Source organism: Octopus bimaculoides, chromosome Z (genome assembly GCF_046866305.1).
Source record: "Octopus bimaculoides isolate indiv1 chromosome Z, ASM4686630v1, whole genome shotgun sequence".
NCBI lineage: Eukaryota > Metazoa > Mollusca > Cephalopoda > Octopoda > Octopodidae > Octopus > Octopus bimaculoides.
Genome location: NC_142944.1, coordinates 8,635,682 through 8,655,681, shown reverse-complemented (window position 1 = coordinate 8,655,681; position 20,000 = coordinate 8,635,682). Strand labels below are relative to the sequence as shown.

Sequence of the window (20,000 nt, the reverse complement as noted above, 5' to 3'; positions counted from 1 at the left end):
GGATCCAGGTTAAGTCTGGATCAATCCTGCAATCGATATGCAGGTGAGATATTGAGTCCTTCCTCTATTAGACTAATCCCAAAGCTACCTCATTCCATCATTTCATTTACATTTTTATTTCTCTACTCTACTCACTTGTCACACTTTATACACCTTCTAACGAGTATTTTTTTTATATCTCTTGCCATCATCATACACTGCCATTGTTCAATCGTACATAATCTCTCTCTTTCTCTCTCTTTCTCTATCTCTCTCTCTCTATCTCTCTCACTCTCTCTCTCTCTCTCTCACTCTCTCTCTCTCTCTCTCTCTCTCTCTCTCTCTCTCTCTCTCTTTCTGTCATCTAGGTACTATTTCTAGCAATCTGAATGGCCAGATAGAGGATTTATCATTGGTTCATTGTATTAGTAGGTATATTAGTGGTGGTGGTGGTGGTGGTGGTGGTGGTATGAGTGGTGACTATTGTTGAAGTAGTAGTAGTAGTAGTAGTAGTAGTAGTAGTAGTAGTAGTAGTAGTAGTAGTGGCAGTGACTGTAGCAATAACAGTCGTGGCATGGTAGCAGCAACTCATGTGGTGGTGGTGGTGGTCATAATTATCACCATCGTCTTCATCTGACTCATGTGTAAAAAAATAAAGAGAAAGGGGAATGATTTTTCTCTTACGATTTTTAGAAAACTGTACAAAGGTCCCACAAAAAAAGATAAATAAATAAATAAAAATGGTTGGGAACTGCTGACCCAGATCTAAATGTGAAAACGTTTTGTATCTGGCTAATGGTTTTTAAGAACAAGTTAGTTCTGTGACTTCATAATTCCTAGATTTGGTCCCACTCTCTTACACTTTAGACAATGTCTTTTATCCCCAATAACTACAAATTGACCAAAGACCTTTGAATGAAATTATGTTGTCAAATGCCCAACTCTCTCTCTCTCTCTCTCTCTCTCTCTCTCCTCCTTTCTCTTTTTTTCTATATATATATATATACATACATACCACTTATAATGAGGACACTCTTCAGGTCAAGTAACTTCAAAAACGTACCATAATATTTAAAAATGCAATAAAATAAGAAATATATAAAATCTGTACGATTAAGCAAAATTTAGTACAAAAAAAATGTCAAGGTTTATAATAATAAAAAAATCAAATAACAATAAATATCTGTCAAGTTGAAGGCATAAAACGTCTATTGGAGAAATAATATCTGTAGATAAGGAAAAAGAAAACATATATAAAGATAGAGTAATTAATTATTAAATGGAAAAAGATGTTCAAGAGTATTAGGAAAAAGAACAATATCACTTAACTTAATGAAGATTCTTAGTGGACTGTGATCAATTCATTGTAGATTGACCTGATATTTTCCACTTTTATGTGGCCATGAAACGTGCGTAGTCTTTCATCCACTTTCGTTTTTATAAACTTAACTGATTTAAATTTTTAGTCCAATATTTCATAGATTTTATGTATTACAAATTTTCTCTTAGATTATTTATATTTTTAAACTGGTATTTTGTATAGTACACTTTTCTTGATGATGTCTGACCTCCTTCATCGTGTGAGTTGCACCATGGTGGTTCTTCTCTAAATTATTAATATATATATATATATATATATATATATATATATATATATATATATCAATTAGACAAATTTAGGGTAAAAACCCCCCTTTTACCCGCTCCCATTTATTGCACTTGGTATAACACTAGTATAACAATAATTGGGTACCATCCCAGCAGTATATTGGATAGATACTATCCCTTAGTGGGTTGAATCCTCAACCCCTAACTCTCTCGCATTATATATATATATATATATATATATATATATATATATATATATATATATATATATATATAAATGCTTAGCGGTATTTTGTCTGTCTTTACATTCTGAGTTCAAATTCCACAGAGGTCGAATTTGCCTTTCATCCTTTCGGGGTCGATAAATTAAGTACCAGTTGTGTACTTTGGTCGATCTAATCGACTAGCCCCTCCCCCAAAAATTTCGGGCCTTGTGTGTAGAATAGAAAAGAAAGAGACTGATAAAAGAATACAAAACTGCACAGGTAATTGGGATCAATCTATTCATCTAAAACCTTTCAGAACAGTGTTCCAGCATGGCCACAGTCCAGTGACTGAAACAAGTAAATGGTAAAAGACAATTTATCTTCAATGTTTCAAGAATACTGTGAATGCTTTTGATAATTCTTAATAAAGTTAACAAAATTCTGTTATTATTCTTGCAGACAATACGTAGTTTCTTGCCATCCATGCAAGAAAGAGGCCATGGACATATTGTCACGATTGGTTCCTGTTTGGGATTGATGGGAATCAACCAAACCAGTGCATATGCAAGTTCCAAACATGCATTGACTGCTTTCTCAGAATCTCTGTCCTACATTGCTGAAAGTTCTGGATATTCCGGTGTGAAGACAACAATGGTTTACCCTTTCCAGATTGACAATGAAATGTTTGCTGGTTGCATCAGCAGGTAACAAGAATTATATATTTTTTTTCCTCCTTTGTGTCTTGTGTTTGCTTTCTTTCAAATAACTTTAAAGAATTGTATAGATGCAGGTTTGGATGTGTGGTTCAGAAGCTTGCTTCATGACCATATGATCTTGGGTTCAGTCCCACTGCACAGCACCTTAGGCAAGTGTCTTCTACATAAAAGCACCCACTACACTCTTGGAGTGGTTGGCGTTAGGAAGGGCATCCAGCTGTAGAAAACCATGCCAAATCAGATTGGAGCCTGGTGTAGCCATCTGGTTCACCAGTCCTTAGTCAAATCGTCCAACCCATGCTAGCATTGAAAGCGGGCGTTAAACGATGATGATGATGATATAGTTGAAATTTATAGAAAAAACAAAAGATGAAGACAGGTGTATGAACAACAAACAGGTGTATTAGTTTGACACTCAGGAAAATGAAAAGGTCTTTTACATTTCAAGCATATGCACTTCAACAGAAAGGAATTAAAGAAAATAAACTGAGAAAGAATGAAAAAAAAAATTGTGGATTTAGCAGTCAAGCATGGCAATATATATATATACAGATAAAACAGGTATACACAAAGTACGATCATTGCTAGAAATAGCAGCCAGTAAGTTTATGGCAATATGTAGAGTTTCACTGAATATTTACTGAATATTCGTGTACATCTGCTTTATATATTTATAATTCTACTTGTACGGTGCTTTATTCTTGCTGAATAGTTATATTATTTTAATATTATTTATATTCTCATGCATGTACATATATATATATATATATATTTATATATATATATGTACATCAATACAGAGGAGAAGCACACTCTAAGATGTAGAGCAATTAATATCATATATTATATTTTGTGTGTTTGTGTATTTTTAATTGTGTTGTGTGTGTGTGTGTGTGAGTGTGTCTGTGTGTCTATGTATGTATGTATGCATGCATGTATGTATGTATGTATGTATGTGTGTATGTATGTATGTATGTATGTATGAATGTATGTATGTATGCATGTGTGTATGTATGTATGTATGAATGTATGTATGAATGTATGTATGTATGTATGTGTGTATGTATGTGTGTATGTATGTATGTATGTATGTATGTATGTATGAATGTATGAATGTATGTATGTATGTATGTATGTGTGTATGTATGTGTGTATGTATGTGTGTATGTATGTATGTATGTATGAATGTATGAATGTATGTATGTATGTATGTATGTGTGTATGTATGTATGTATGTATGTATGAATGTATGTATATATGTATGTATGTATGTATGTATGTATGTATGAATGTATGTATATATGTATGTATGTATGTATGTATGTATGGAAGTATGTATGTATGTGTGTATGTATGTATGTATGTATGTTTGTATGTATGCATGCATGTATGTATGTATGTATGCATGGATGTATGTATGTATGTATGTATGAATGTATGTATGTTTGTATGTATGTATGTATGTATGTATGTATGTATGTATGAATGTATGTATGTATGTATGTATGTGTGTATGTATGTATGTATGTATGTATGAATGTCTGTATGAATGTATGTATGTATGAATGTATGTATGTATGTATGAATGTATGTATGTATGTATGAATGTATGTATGCATGTATGTATGTGTGTATGTATGTATGTATGTATGTATGAATGTATGTATGTATGAATGTATGTATGTATGTATGTATGTATGAATGTATGTATGTATGCATGAATGTATGTATGTATGTATGTATGCGTGTATGTATGTATGTATGTATGTATGAATCTATGTATGTATGTATGAATGTATGTATGTATGTATGAATGTATGTATGTATGTATGTATGTGTGTATGTATGTATGTATGTATGTATGTATGTATGTATGTATGTAAGTGTGTATGTATGTATGTATGTATGTATGAATGTATGTATGTATGTATGTATGAATGTATGTATGTATGTATGAATGTATGTATGTATGTATGAATGTATGTATGTATGAATGTATGTATGTATGTATGTATGTGTGTATGTATGTATGTATTAATGTATGTATGTATGTATGTATGTATGTATGTATGAATGTATGTATGTATGTATGTATGTATGTATGAATGTATGTATGTATGTATGAATGTATGTATGTATGTATGAATGTATGTATGTATGTATGAATGTATGTATGTATGTATGTGTGTATGTAAGTGTGTATGTATGTATGCATGTATGTATGTATGTATGTGTGTATGTATGTATGTATGTATGAATGTATGTATGTATGTATGTGTGTATGTATGTATGTATGTATGTATGTATGAATGTATGTATGTATGTATGTATGAATGTATGTATGTATGTATGTATGTGTGTATGTATGTATGTATGTATGTATGTATGAATGTATGTATGTATGAATGTATGTATGTATGTATGTATGAATGTATGTATGTATGTATGTGTGTATGTATGTATGTATGTATGTATGAATGTATGAATGTATGTATGTATGAATGTATGTATGTATGTATGTGTGTATGTATGTATGTATGAATGTATTTATGTATGTATGTGTGTATGTATGTATGTATGTATGTATGTATGAATGTATGAATGTATGTATGTATGTATGAATGTATGTATGTATGTATGTATGTGTGTATGTATGTATGTATGTATGTATGTATGAATGTATGTATGTGTGTATGTATGTATGTATGTATGTATGAATGTATGTATGTATGTATGAATGTATGTATGTATGTATGAATGCATGTATGTATGCATGTATGTATGTATGTATGTATGTATGTATGTATGAATGTATGTATGTATGTATGTGTGTATGTATGTATGTATGTATGTATGTATGAATGTATGTATGTGTGTATGTAAAGGCATCCAAATCTGCATGTCTTCATGTGCCCAGAGGCTATCGATACCCTGTGAAACATGAAATATGAAACACAAAAGTGTCTAGTTGCAGAAATTAATGAACAAAAAAAAACAAAAAAAAAAAACAAAGAAGAAATGCTAATTAGTGTGAGACAATTAATGCCAAGGGAAGAAACAAGATTCTGAAATATAATTGCTGGCATACTGGAAATATTAGAAATGGTAAGAAAGAAGAGAACAACAAAAGCAAACAAACAAATACATCAACAAACATGAATGATAATCCAGTGCCATTATTACTGACTTAAATTAAAGGTAGCAAGCTGGAAAATGCTTAGCAGTGTTTTATGGGGTTTTATATTCTGAGTTCAAATCCTGCCACGGTTGACATTGCTTTTCATTATTGTGGCGGGGCGGGGGGATAAAATAAGCATGAATTCAGTATTGGGGGGTCAATGTAATTGACCTACTTCCACTCCTGAACTTGCTGGCCTTGTGCCAAAATTTGAAACTATTATTATTATTATTATTATTATTATTATTATTATTATTATTATTATTGAGTGAGAGAGCAGTGCATGCCATCAAAGTGACACTGGGTTACAAATATACAAAGCCCGTTATACCCATCATGACTACCCGTCTGATAAGGGTACACCAGGCACATGCATCACAACCATATGTGCGCGATATGGTGATCTTATATCAAGACTGACAGTGCATGACCTTGCAGGTGGGGACCAGTTAGAATTTTCTTCAAGTCGAGTAGCCCATCCCACTCAAAAGGTCCCTGAATAAGGTTTGTTTAAGGATGTTGAGCAAAACACCCATGTTTCCAAAGGTGAATTATCCAAACCCCAAAGAATTCCTCTCAACACATGGCTATGAAGCTCCTCCACTACTTCTGCTCATGATCAGAAATGCACATATCGTCAGCCACCAAGGGACATGCTCAACTGGTTAAGGTCAAACAACTGACAAGCAAATCTGTGGTATTAAGCAGAATATTTGCAGTAGCCAATCTTTTATAGCAAGACAAAACAATGTACATGATAACACTTCCAATCAATTAAGATCAGAAGCCATGAGAGCCACTGCCTGGTACTGCATCAGGGCATTTTTCATTATTATTATTAGTCAAAATTAAAAGAGTGCCATTGTCATCTAGTGAACGATATTCGACATCTTGTGTGTCTTCAGCAGGTTGAAAAAATAAATTTGTCAATCTACTTCATTTTAGTTAATATATAAAGGATTGAGGTAACTCCTCCTGAAGATATATATGGCACTATTCTTTTAATTTTGACTCTATATCTTCAGGAGGAGTTACCTCAATCCTTTATATACTATTATTATTATTATTATTATTATTATTATTATTATAAAGGTGGTCAGTTTGTTGAATTGTTATCCTACTGGACAAAATGCTTAGCAGCGTTTGTTCTGTTCTTACATTCTGAGTTCAAATTCTTTCGTGTTAGCCTTTGCCTTTCATCCTTCCAAGGTTGATGAAATAAATACCACTTCCACCCTGGGGCCATTGTCATCAACTTACCTCCTCCTCCTCCTCCTCCTCCTCCTCCTCCTCCTCCAGACTTCATTACTTTCTGCCTATAATAGAAAAGGATTATTAGCAGCTACGTTCTGAGTTCAACTTTACTTTTCATCCTTTCAGGGTCAATAAATTAAGTACCAGTTGAGTACTGGGGTCAATGTAATCGACTATATCCCTCCCCTAAATTTCAGGCCTTGTGCCTAAAATAGAAAAGAATTATTAGCAACTTATATTGAAGGTGGTGAGCTGGCACAATTGTTAGTACGCCGGACGAACTGCTTAACGGTATTTTGTCTGCCATTACGTTCTGAGTTCAAATTCCACCAAGGTTGACTTTGCCTTTCATCCTTTTGGGGTCGATAAATTAAGTACCAGTCATACACTGGGGTTGATGTAATCGACTTAATTCTTTTGTCTGGCTGTGTTTGTCCCCTCTATGTTTAGCCCCTTGTGGGCAATAAGGAAATAAGAAATGCTAGCATGCCAGGCAAAATGCTGCTAAGCATTACATTCATTTTCATGTTTTGAGTCCAAGAAAAAATCCAGGTTAGTCAAGTTTGAGGAACATGAAGGCCAGTCAACATTGCTGTAGTGGGAGATTATCCTCTCTCCAAAGCACTGCCATAGCAACTGCATTTATTTCTCTTGCAGTATGAGCTGTTGCCCCATCTTGCTGGAATCATGTGTGAAGTCTACTTTGAATCGCCTTCACGTTCCCCAAATTTTTTCTTGTGGGGAAACCTGAAAGAGAGGGTTTATGTCAACAAACCATAGACCCTGGTGCAGCTGAAGGAGAACATCAATAGGAAAATCAGAGAAGTGGGATCTGAAACTCTTGAGGGTGCAAAGTTTGGAAAGAGCACAGCCATGCAAAGCCGAAAATGGCTGCCATTTAAGCGATGTCATTTTTTATATGTGATGTAGTGGTGTTGCTAAATTTGTCTTGTGCATATTAATTTCCATTATATCCTTTATATTGTAACAAAATTTCATGCATTTATTTGTTAAAGTTAAGGAAGTTATTAAAAATTGAAACCCATCAGGGACTTTTGGGACACCCTGTATGTATATATGTGTATGTGTGTGTGTGTGCGTGTGCATAAATGTATATATTTATTTATATATATATTTATATATGCATACACACACACACACACACACACACACATATATACATATACATATATATATATATAATATATATATATATGTATATGTATATTCTGACAAAAGTGGTGGTGGTGGTGGTGGTGGAGATTCCCTATTCTAACCACTGGGCCATTGCGCTTCCACATATCAAAGAATACTCTACATTTGCATTGAGTCCTGTCATTTAATGCTTTTGGAAAAAGAAAAAAAAAACAGAGATTTGTGTGTGTGTGTGTGTGTGTGTGTGTGTGTGTGTGTGTGTGTGTGCACAACAGTCTTCCTTCCAGTTTCTGTCTACTCTCTGCTTTATTCACTCACAAAGCTTTAGTCAACCTGCAGCGATAGAGGAATACCTTTGTCCATAGTGCCTTGCAGTGGGATCGAACCTGGAACTGCGTGGTTGGGAAGAAAACTTCTTACCACTCACGGTCATAGGATTGCGGTTTCGATTCCCAAACCGGGTGTTGTGAGTTTATTGAGCGAAAAACACCTAAAGCTCCACGAGGCTCCGGCAGGGGATTGTGGCGAACCCTGCTGTACTCTTCCACCACAACTTTCTCTCACTCTTACTTCCTGTTTCTGTTGTACCTGTACTTCAAAGTACCAACCTTGTCACACACTCTGTGTCATGCTGAATATCCCCGAGAACTACGTTAAGGATACACGTGTCTGTGGAGTGCTCAGCCACTTGCATGTTAATTTCACGATCAAGTTGTTTCGTTGATGGGATCAACTGGAACCCTCGTCGTTGTAAGCGACGGAGTGCCATGATTCTTTAATACATTATAACAAAAAGGCTCCAATTTCTGATACTCAGAGTTGCTCATTTCCAATCATCAGCTGGTAAACCAAGCCCCTGGTTTTCTTTTGAATATCCACTGTCTGAAATCTTTGAAATATGAAATGAAAGTTCAAAAGAAATACTTATCTTGATGTTCTTTATGTTTAACCCTTTAGCATTCAAACCGACCATATCCGGCCTAAATATTCCACCTGTTTTATGTTTCAACTAGTCAGATCCAGCTTCTTGCACCTACCCCACAATGTCATTCTAAACGTAAAACAATCACATCATCAAAATCTCAAAGCTATGAGGTAATGCATGATTAATTGAAAATGTAAAGAAGTAAGCATTACATTTGACAGGCTAACCTGAATGCTAAAGGGTTAAACCAGGCATATCTGGCCTCTCTCACCTACCCTACAATGTCATTCTAAAACTAAACAATCACATCATTGAAACCTCAAAGCTATGAGATAATGCCTGATTAATTCAAAACAATGTGAATAAATAAACTTTAGATTTGATAGAAAAATAATCAGAATCAGGGTAAAAACAACTCATCCAGATTTAACTGTCAATGACCATTAAGAAAATGTATTTAAACCTGCCATATCTGGCCCAAATATTCTGCCTGCTTTATGTTGAAACTGGCTACATTTGACTTCTCACACCTCACCTATAATGCCACTCTTAAAATAACCAATCACATCATTGAAATGTCAAAAGCTATAAGATAATGCCTGGTTAATTCAAAACAATGTGAATGAATAAGCATTACATTTGAGAGAGTAATCAGACTGCTGAAAGGTTACTAAGTATAGAAGGTTACTAAGTATAGAAGCAGATGTGTTACCTAAGATTAATTTTGAGGATCTGATCAAAGACTTTGCAATTCAAAAAAGTAGGAGGAAACTTTTCAAATCTAAATAAAATCGAAATATACAAAAATAAACATTATTTTCCCTCTTAATGTTTCGTTTCGTTTTGAAAAATAAACATTTATTTTATGGTTTGTTATTGCTTATATTTTGAATTACATAATCTTTTATGGGGGCACCAAAATCTATTAAGTGCTTAGGGCCTCAATGGGTTTTAATCCATCTCTGCATATAGGGAGCTTTCCCTGGATGCTATCCCACAGCAAATTGGTATATAAGCAAAACACATACATTATGAATGTGTGACAGATAGTTTGTAGAACTAGAGCTGCTTTTAATTCAAAATTTAATATATATGGAAGAAGTGAGAGAGAAAGAGTAAAAGAATCTACCTGTCTGTGTCATCCCATAGAGAGAGTGGAAGATGTGTAGTCTTTCACATAAGCTGCTTCTTCCATTGGCACCGAAATGAAAGGAGGAAGAACTGAATTTGGGTTCTGTATGTGTACATAGATGCATGTGTAAGGACTGGTGCCAATTTGAAGAACTAGATCCTTCAAGATGTCGCCTTGGGTTAGTCACAGACTAATGTGTGAAACAAATGTAAGAATAAAAGGTTGAAGACATTTTTTTCCCTTCAAGAAAAATTGCTTATCAGCACAAAAAAAGGAAAAAAATCAAAGACTTTCTATTATTAATTGGTTTCCTCGTTCTTGTAGGCATCATACTATTAGCCAATCAGTGATGTTGTCACAAGGGTATGCTGACCTTTATAGAATGATTGACTAATCTCAATAGCTGTATTATTATGTGGTTTAAGAGCAACACGTTTGCAATAACGCATAGTCAACAGAATTTTAATTTTCATCAATTTTTTGCAAAACGCATGTTTTTTTTTGTTTTGTTTTTGTCCCCCCCCCCCTCATTCTGTGAGAAAAACTGTTTTATCACATTCAATAATGACAGCAGGAAATGATTTGTGAACTTCTCGACAATATGAATGAAATTTTGTTGCAAAGAAAATGAAATAGTCACTGAGATCATGAAAGAGTCGGGAATTAATTTTTACAATGTAGAATCAAGACTTTTGCTATGCAACCAACAAATTCCAATTTCAGCAATTACCTGAGTTGTTAATCAGCAATTTCATGATATCAGCAAAAACCTTTTACTAGTTGCAGTTGTAGGGCTATGGCCATGATGGAGCAACTCTAGCAGTTATTTTTCTTTTTAAAGTCTGATACTTATTTTTGAAGGTACATGGCTGAATGATTAGAGAGTCAGGCACACAATCACAAGGTAGTGAGTTCGATTCCCAGACTGGGCTATGTGTCATGTTCTTGAGTAAGACACTTTATTCTACATTGCTCCAGTTCATTCATCTGTAGAAATAAGTTGCGGTGTCACTGTATCAATGCCAAGCTGTGTCGGCCCTTTGCCTTTCTCTTGGATAACAACAGTGGTGAGGAGGGGGGAGACCGGTATGCATGGGCAACTGCTGGTCTTCCATAAGCAACCTTGCCCGGATTTGTGCCTTGGAAGATAACTTTCTAGGTGCAATCTCATGGTCATTCATGACCAAAGGAGGTCTTTACCATTTACTTATTTTATAGAGCATTTTTTACAGAATCACAAAGCTGCAGTGATGTAAAATAAAAAACAATAATGGTTGTCAGGTAATGTAGAGAACACACAAATGAACATATAGATATTAATTTCTGGTAGGGACACTGTATTTTGTTATGCAACCATAATATACAATCAAGTATATTAAAGGCTTGTAAGTCAGTACTATGCTTCACTTGTGTTAGCAGTGTTATTAATTCATGTTTTGAAGTTATCTCTACAGGTTTGATACTGTATCCTACCTGTGTTAGCAGTGCAATTCAATCACTTTTTAAAGTTACCTCTACAGATTTTCTATGGAAATTAGAGGCAGTGCTGATTTGTTACAACATTTCATATACGAATACATCTAATGCAATCAAAGACAGTAAAAATAGGTGATGGGTGTATATACATATTCCAGGAATTGTTGCTCCTTCTTCAGTATCACATCCAACCCATTAACCATCCACAAACTCACTGATTAAATAACCACCAAATACAGTGGTGTAACATGATTGGCTATATTAATTTTAGGCAATGAACACAGGAGCCATAAAAACTACAGATACTCAGGAAATTGATTTTCTCAACTGCCTTGAAGGCACTTTAGAGATAGTGGATAATTTCTTGCTACCTAGGAGACCAAATTAGTAGTGAAGGAGAATGCACAGAAAGTGTAATAGCTAGAGTAACAATAGGATAGAGAAAATTCAGACAGCTTTTATATCTGTTGGCAAACAAAGGTCTCTTTCTCTCTGAGTGAAAGGAAGAATGTATGATGCAGGTATATGAATAGCAATTCTACATGGTAGTGAGACATGGGCCCTGAATGCAAGAGAGTATGTGAAGGCTAGAGAGGAATGGTTCTAGTCTGCTTTGCTGGATGTGGAATGTACGTGTACATAGGCAACAGAGTTCAAGTATATCGAGAGAAAATTTGCAGTGTACAAGAGAGAAGACTGTGCTGGTCACATGATGTGGATGGAGTAGACAAGTCGATAAATAAGTGCTGTTCACTCAAAGCGGACAGAACTCAAGGAAGAGGAAGACCCAAGAAGACATGGGACGAAGTACTGAAAGACAATCTCAGGACATTGAACCTTGCAAAGGAGACAAGAAAGGACTGAGATATCTGGCACCTTGCTGTATTCAAGAAGACCCATCCTCCACAGCAGAAGTGGTGATGCTGCTTCTCGTACTGAAGAGGGTTGGCCTACAAGAGCCCTGTGCTGGTGCCATGTAGTGGCACCCATGCCAGCACCACATAGAAACACCTGTGCCAGTGACATGTAAAAAGCACCCAGCGCTCTCTAGGAAAGGCATCAAACCGAAAAAAAAAAACAAGCCAAGTCAGACTGGAACCTGGTGTAGATGTCCTGCTTGCCAACTCTGGTGAAACCGTCCAATCCATGCCAGCATGGAAAATGAATGTATGATGATGATGATGATATTTCCTGGCAACTGGTACATACACATAAATTTCCAGTAGGGACAACGTATTTCATCATGCAACCATAATATATGTGGATATATATATATAGAGAGAGAGACACACACACATGCACACATATGAATGTGTATATATATATATATATATATATATATATATATATATTGGAAGGTTTGGAGGTGATGTACAGAAATTATATAGAAAAATATTAAGGTACTCAGAAATCTGGATGTTTGTACATTTACAGATTTTTATTAATGTCACATATTAAATAAAGCGCTTTTCACCTAATCATGTAGGATTTTCAAATTGTTTTGAGAAGACCTTGCGGAGGGTCTCTTTATATAGTTTTATTGAGTGTGTAGGGGTGGAGAGAGATATATAGGATAGTAAGAGAGGGTGAGGAAAAGTGAGAGAGAGAGTGTGTGTGTGTGAGTGTGTGTTTTTTTTTGCGTTGGTGTGTGTGTTTGTGTGTGTGCGTGTGTGTTGATGGGAAAGAGAAAAGAAGAAAATTGGGTTCATAGCTGGTTAGTTCTTTTCAATGATAAGTTTATTTTTAGCCTTTTAAAGGAATGGCAAAAGCAGGTGTGATTGTTTTGAAGAAGTTGTTTTTCAAAAAAAGAATCTTTGGTGTCATTGTCTAGTAGGAGAGTGTGGGTGCGTTTTTGTGTGTGTGTATGTGTGCGTGTGTGTCTGTGTGTGTGCGTGTGTGTGTGCCTGTGTATTTGAAAGGTGTGTCAGTGGGAAGAGGAGGGAAGAGGAAGATTCTGTTTACAGTTTACAGTTGGTCAGTTCCTGCTGTGACAAGTTCATTCTTGGCCTTTAAAAAAAAAAAAGAAGAAGAAGAAGAAGAAGAGGCAAAACCAGGAAGGAATTTCAACCATGTTTCGTGGTCTGCTATCACAACAGCTCCTTTATAGGATCCAGTTAGCTGAAGACATCATCAGGAGGAACCACGTCCGGTTTCGGCCCCTACTCCTCTACCGTTTTGACGTGGCGGGGCCACCCCCTTTCGGAGGTGTCTTCAGCTCTGGTGTTGGGTGCATGTCTTCTTTCACTGTTTGTGACTGTTCTAATTCAACTGTGGAATGTCCCTCGCTATGGTTATTTTCCAGGAGGTTCTGGCCACACGTCTTACGGTTCATCAACCCGCGTTGTTGAATTACTTTCTTCTGACATACCTTCCCTTGGTGGATTCGGATCCAGTTAGCTGAAGACATCATCAGGAGGAACCACGTCCGGTTTCGGCCCCTACTCCTCTACCGTTTTGACGTGGCGGGGCCCCTCCTTTCGGAGGTGTCTTCTTTGGTATCATTGTCCAGTGGTAGAGAGAGTGCGTGTGTGTGTGTGTGTGTGCGTGTGTGTGTGTGCGTGCGTGTGTGTGTCTGAAAGGAGTGTAAAAGGGAAGGAAGGAATTGTGATTATATCTATACAGCTGGTTAGTTCAAAAAAAGTTAGGAGAGAAATATGAGAACCAACTGGGTTCAATTCTAGTTGGTACAAAAATCTTTAGTTAAACATATTCAATGAGAATATTATATACTGAATTTATATTGAGTGCTCTATTGTATCAAAGTATTAATACTATTAAAGTATTTATGTATTTAATACGAGCGATTATATATAGTTTATAATATAATTATTATTAATATCAGGAAATTGATATTAGAAAATTCATCGGAAAGATGTATATGTGTGTAGAATAACTGTTGTATTAAAAATATAAATATATAAAATATATGAAAATATATATAAGTATAAATATATAATAATAAATATGACAGTTTAAAAGGTTTGAATTAAGTTTTTAAAGCATCTTATGATCATTTCGCAGAAGCGCTGTCCCTATAATGGAATCCTATATTGATAAGCATTTATAGACAACACTTCTGCTCTTCAGAAATTTGTATGATTTATCAAATGGTAGTTTTTAAAAATATGAAGTAATATGGGGAAATGGTGTTTGTTTGAAATATAAATTAAAGATTAAAAATGACTGCTTTTGATTTTCGTAAGTACACTTTAGTATGAGAGTCTTTAATCCATATATGCTTCCTTGGTTGGTCTTCTGTAGTAATCCATAATAATTAAGTATAAAATCCATTATATTATCCTGTATTCCAAATAGAGTTCATAGACTTAGATAATATACAATAATAGAATCCTATATTGATAAACATTTATAGATAACTCTTCTGCTCCTCAGAAATATCAAATGTGAAATTTGTATAATTTAACGAATGGTAGTTTTTTTAAATTATGAAATTATATGGGAAAATGGTGCAGTAATTTTTAATTTAGATTTCAAACAAACACCATTTCCCCATATTACTTCATATTTTTAAAAAACTTCCATTTGTTAAATTATACAAATTTCACATTTTATATCTCTAAAGAATTGTCTATAAATGTTTATCAATATAGGATTCCATTATTAGGACAGCACTTCTGCGAAACGATTGTAAGATTCTTTAAAACTTAATTCAAAACTTTTAAACTGTCATGTTTATTATTATTATATATTTATACTTATACATATTTACATATATTTATACATATTTATATTTTTAATGCAACAATTATTTTACACACGTATATATCTTTCTGAAGAATTTTCTGATATTGATTTCCTGATATTAATAATAATACATTATATAAAAAATATATATACATATATATATATCTTTACTCTTACTCTTTTACCCTTTTACTTGTTTCAGTCATTTGACTGTGGCCATGCTGGAGCACTGCCTTTAGTCGAGCAAATCGACCCTAGGACTTATTCTTCGTAAGCCTAGTACTTATTCTATCGGTTTCTTTTGCCGAACCGCTAAGTTACAGGGACATAAACACACCAACATCGGTTGTCTAACAATAGTGGGGGGACAAACACAGACACACAAACATATACACACACACACACACACACACACACACACACACACACACACATATATATATATATATATATATATATATATATATATAATAATAATATTAGGGACAAAATCCAAAATTACAGGTAAAAAACTCAATTAAAATTAATTTATAAAAAATTAAAATTAAATTGAGCCTTATAGATAAAGTATATATAAAATATATAGTTTTAGGGAAAATAACCAATTTTCAAGAACTCATCGAATTAATAGTTTGAATTACGGAAAAATTTGGATAAGTAGTGTTTTCACTTTGCTAAAGATTTTCTACTATTTGAAAATAATATGTATTCTTGTTTTTATACTATTCATTTGGTTCTTTATAGATTATTTTAATAGATAACTTATTTAACACTAAATTATTTAGAAGTTATAGTTTCATTTCAACATAATATTAGAACTTCGATTGGAATAGTGTTGATATATTTTCGATTATTTTTGATTAATATTATTTGATTAATTATTAATCTTTATAGTTTATAATATCGTTAAAGTTTTTTTAAAAATCAAAACTTTGTATATATATATAAAGTTTAACCTTTTATTCTTAATAATTTTTTCTTTCCTAATTTTTTCATTCATAACTTTTTCCATTCATAATTTTTTCATTCATATTTTTTATTATTACATTTGTAGAAATAAATAATCTTGTATTTTTCTATTATTCAATTGATCTTTAATTATAATTAAATAAACGTCTTTAGCTTTAAATAGTATAGCTTTAACTATTACACCGGTTAAATATGTACTAATTTTATCTTCATTATTATTTTAAACTTAAACTTCGTTCAACTTGTATTTAAAACAATGATAATTTAAAACAATGATAATTTATGTAAGATGTTTTTTGTATATAATATACATGTTATTATAATGGATGAAGGGATGATTATTGAATGGTTATTATTTTGATATTATGATATTTTTTAAATAATTTTTCTATCTTTATATAATAAGTATTTCATATTAATTCATTTGGTACTTATTGTTGGTTGAGATATATATCTAATTATTGTTCTACTTACGATCTGACGAGTAGCTATATTTTTGAATAGAACTTATTTTCGATAATTTCAATTGATTTTAATCGATTTAAATTTCTTTTCTATTTGAAAATTGGTTATGAAACACGTGTAATCTTTTTATTATATTTATCTTATGATATTTACTTTACTTTATATTATACTCATTTATTGTGCTTTTAATTATTAATTTTTCTATATGTGATAGTGGATTTTCATCGATGAGTTCTTGAAAATTGGTTATTTTCCCTAAAACTATATATTTTATATATATATATATATATATATATATATATACGACGGGCTTCTTTCAGTTTCTATCTACCAAATCCACTCACAAAGCTTTGGTCGGCCCGAGGCTATAGTAGAAGACACTTGTCCAAGGTGCCATGCAGTGGGACTGAACCCGGAACCATGTGGTTGGGAAGCAAGCTACTTACCACCACACAACCACTCCTACACCTATATATATATATATATATATATATATTTAGAATGTTTTGGAAATTCCTTGATACAGTTATAACATTTGGAGAGAAGATTTTTTTCTCAAAGAGTTAAGATTGAGATAAAAACCCTTTTAGAAAGTCGAAAGACACTGTGTGTGTGTCTATATATATATATATATATGTGCATGAATGTATATACATATACACACATACATACACGCACACACACACACACATATGCACACTCGCACACACATACATGCTTGTTTCAAATCCCTATACATTTACTATTTTAACCAACCGCTTTAAGACTTTCTTGCCAACACCAACAATAATTACCAGATAACGCCACATAATCTTTTATTTTTCCTCACTGTTATCTCTCTTCACTATCTTGATAAAGAGCCCAAGCTCAAAACATTGATATTTTTTCCTGTTCTTTACTACAGATACATTGACTTCACATTTAATTTTATTACTTTCTTCTACTATAGTAATAAGATATTATCTATGTATGTATTTCTGTTTATACTCTCCATAAAATTTAATTACTTTCCTGTAGCTTTGCAGAAAACAACCCTGACAGCAAAGTAATATCATTATAATTGTCATAGATTTTTTATATTAAGGCAAGAGACCACTTGGTGTATGTATATATATGAGTGTGTGTATATGTGTGTGTAATTACGTTTGTGTATGTGCATTTATATATATATATATATGTATTTATGCATACACATGTATGTATATTATACACACACATATACATACATGTGTGCAAGTGTTACTGTGTATGTATATATGTATGCATGTATGTGTGTTTGTATGTGTGTACGTATGTGTTTGTGAGTGTGAATATATGTATGTATGTGTGTGTAGGTATGTATGTGTGTAGGTATGTATGTGTATAGGTATGTATGTATGTATGTATGGATGGATGGATGGATGCATGTATGTATGTGCGTGTCGGTGTATGGGACATAGTTCTAAACTGCATTTGGTATTGGGGCTCTGATTTGAAAGTTCCAAGGTTTTGAAGAGTTTGGAACCACCCCTTAGCTACAATTGTTGCCAGGTGTGTTCTGACTCAGAATACAAGAACTTGCCAGAACCTCTGCAATGAGTCAAACATCATGGAAATAGAATCCACCGGGAGTGAGGTAACCCTAGCTATTATCACAACATCCTTCTAGAAGCAGGACACTCCGATGCAAGACCTGCAGTTTCACATGGTTATTGGTCATCTCACTTCAGCCGGTCACTAAGTGCAAGGAGATGGTAATCATCTATGAAGATGGAACAATCACCACATATTTTTTTTTTAATTCATAATACTAACGTACAAGGGGGTGCTGAAAAGTTGCTCATTTTAGGTGAAGGAAAATAGAAGATCAGTTAATTATGATTTTATTCAACATATTCCCCTTCTCAGATTCACATACTTATTGCAGCAGTCCTTCAGTTTTCCTATACCCTGTCAAAAAACTTAGAAGGTTGGACCTCCACCTGCTAGTATATATATATATATATGTATATTGTATAAAGGATTGTGAGTAAGGCCAGGACAATGCAAAGTAAAAGCAAGGCAAATCTCAAGGAAACAAATATATGAATTAATGTAGACTTACCTTCCATTCAAAGGCAGCGAGCTGGCAGAATCGTTAGCATACCAGGTGAATTGCTTAGTGGTATTTCATCTGCTGTTACGCTCTGAGTTCAAATTCTGCTGAGGTTGACTTTGCCTTTCGTCCCTTCGGGGTCGATTAAATAAGTACCAGTTACACACTGGGGGGGGGGGGGCGATGCAATCAACTTAATCCCTTTGTCTGTCCTTGTATGTCCCCTCTATGTTTATATCCCCTGTGGGCAATAAAGAAATAAAATATTTCTTGAAAATGGGTTCATAACCCCGAAATATTGAATACAAGGTAATTCTACAGTAATTCATATATTTGTTTTCTTGTGATTTGCCTTTTACCCATGATCCTTTATACAATATATTCTACACAATGCTTCATAGTAATTATTCCATTATAATATATATATATATATATATATATATATATATATATATATATATATGTGTGTGTGTGTGTATATATATGTATGTATGTATTTATACAAGGGGGTGCTGAAAAGTTGCTGGCTTTGGGTAAAAGAAAATACAGGAGGATCAGTTAATTATGATTTTATTCAACATATTCCTTTCTCAGATTCACACACTTATTGCAGTGGCCCTTCAGTTTTTCTAAGCCTTGTAAAACAACTCGGAAGGTTGGGCCTCCAACCAGGCCTTTTGCGATACCCTTAAAACCAGGAACTTCTCAGCACCCCCACATATATTATGGATATAGTCACAATTAGGGTGAAGGAGATTAATGTGTTTAGCTATCATGATTTCAGTCTTTTCACTTTTAATTTATATATTATTATTGACTGAAGTAATGTTGTTCTTTAAAAGTCCTGACAAATTTTTGCTCTGATTAAATTTCATGGTAATTCACATCTTAGATTTTCTTTCCTTTCAAATTGCTTTCCTACAATTGTATCAAAATGGACGCCATAGAGTTCTGACCATGACACTTGTGGGTATTTTCCATCAGAAGGCTGCTTGACAAGTTTGTATATGTTTATATGCATGTGAGTGTGTAGATACCTCTGCAGAAATGTTCCTATATAATCTTACTTGTATTCTCTAGCTCAACTTTTCCATTATATTCTCTGTTACCATTGTATAAATGGTAATTACATATATCCGAATATTGGATTAACCATAA

At 33.7% G+C, this 20,000-nt stretch overlaps 1 protein-coding gene across 1 annotated transcript in view; it reads left to right on the top strand.

The window, feature by feature from the left end:
- The window catches only part of LOC106874561 (epidermal retinol dehydrogenase 2), a 170,442-nt gene that overhangs the window by 41,154 nt on the left and 109,288 nt on the right, over positions 1–20,000 (top strand). Inside the window, exon 3 of the mRNA XM_089365488.1 lies at positions 2,253–2,497. Within this exon, the coding sequence (XP_089221614.1) occupies positions 2,253–2,497 (245 nt within the window). The remainder of the gene's footprint in view (positions 1–2,252; positions 2,498–20,000) is intronic.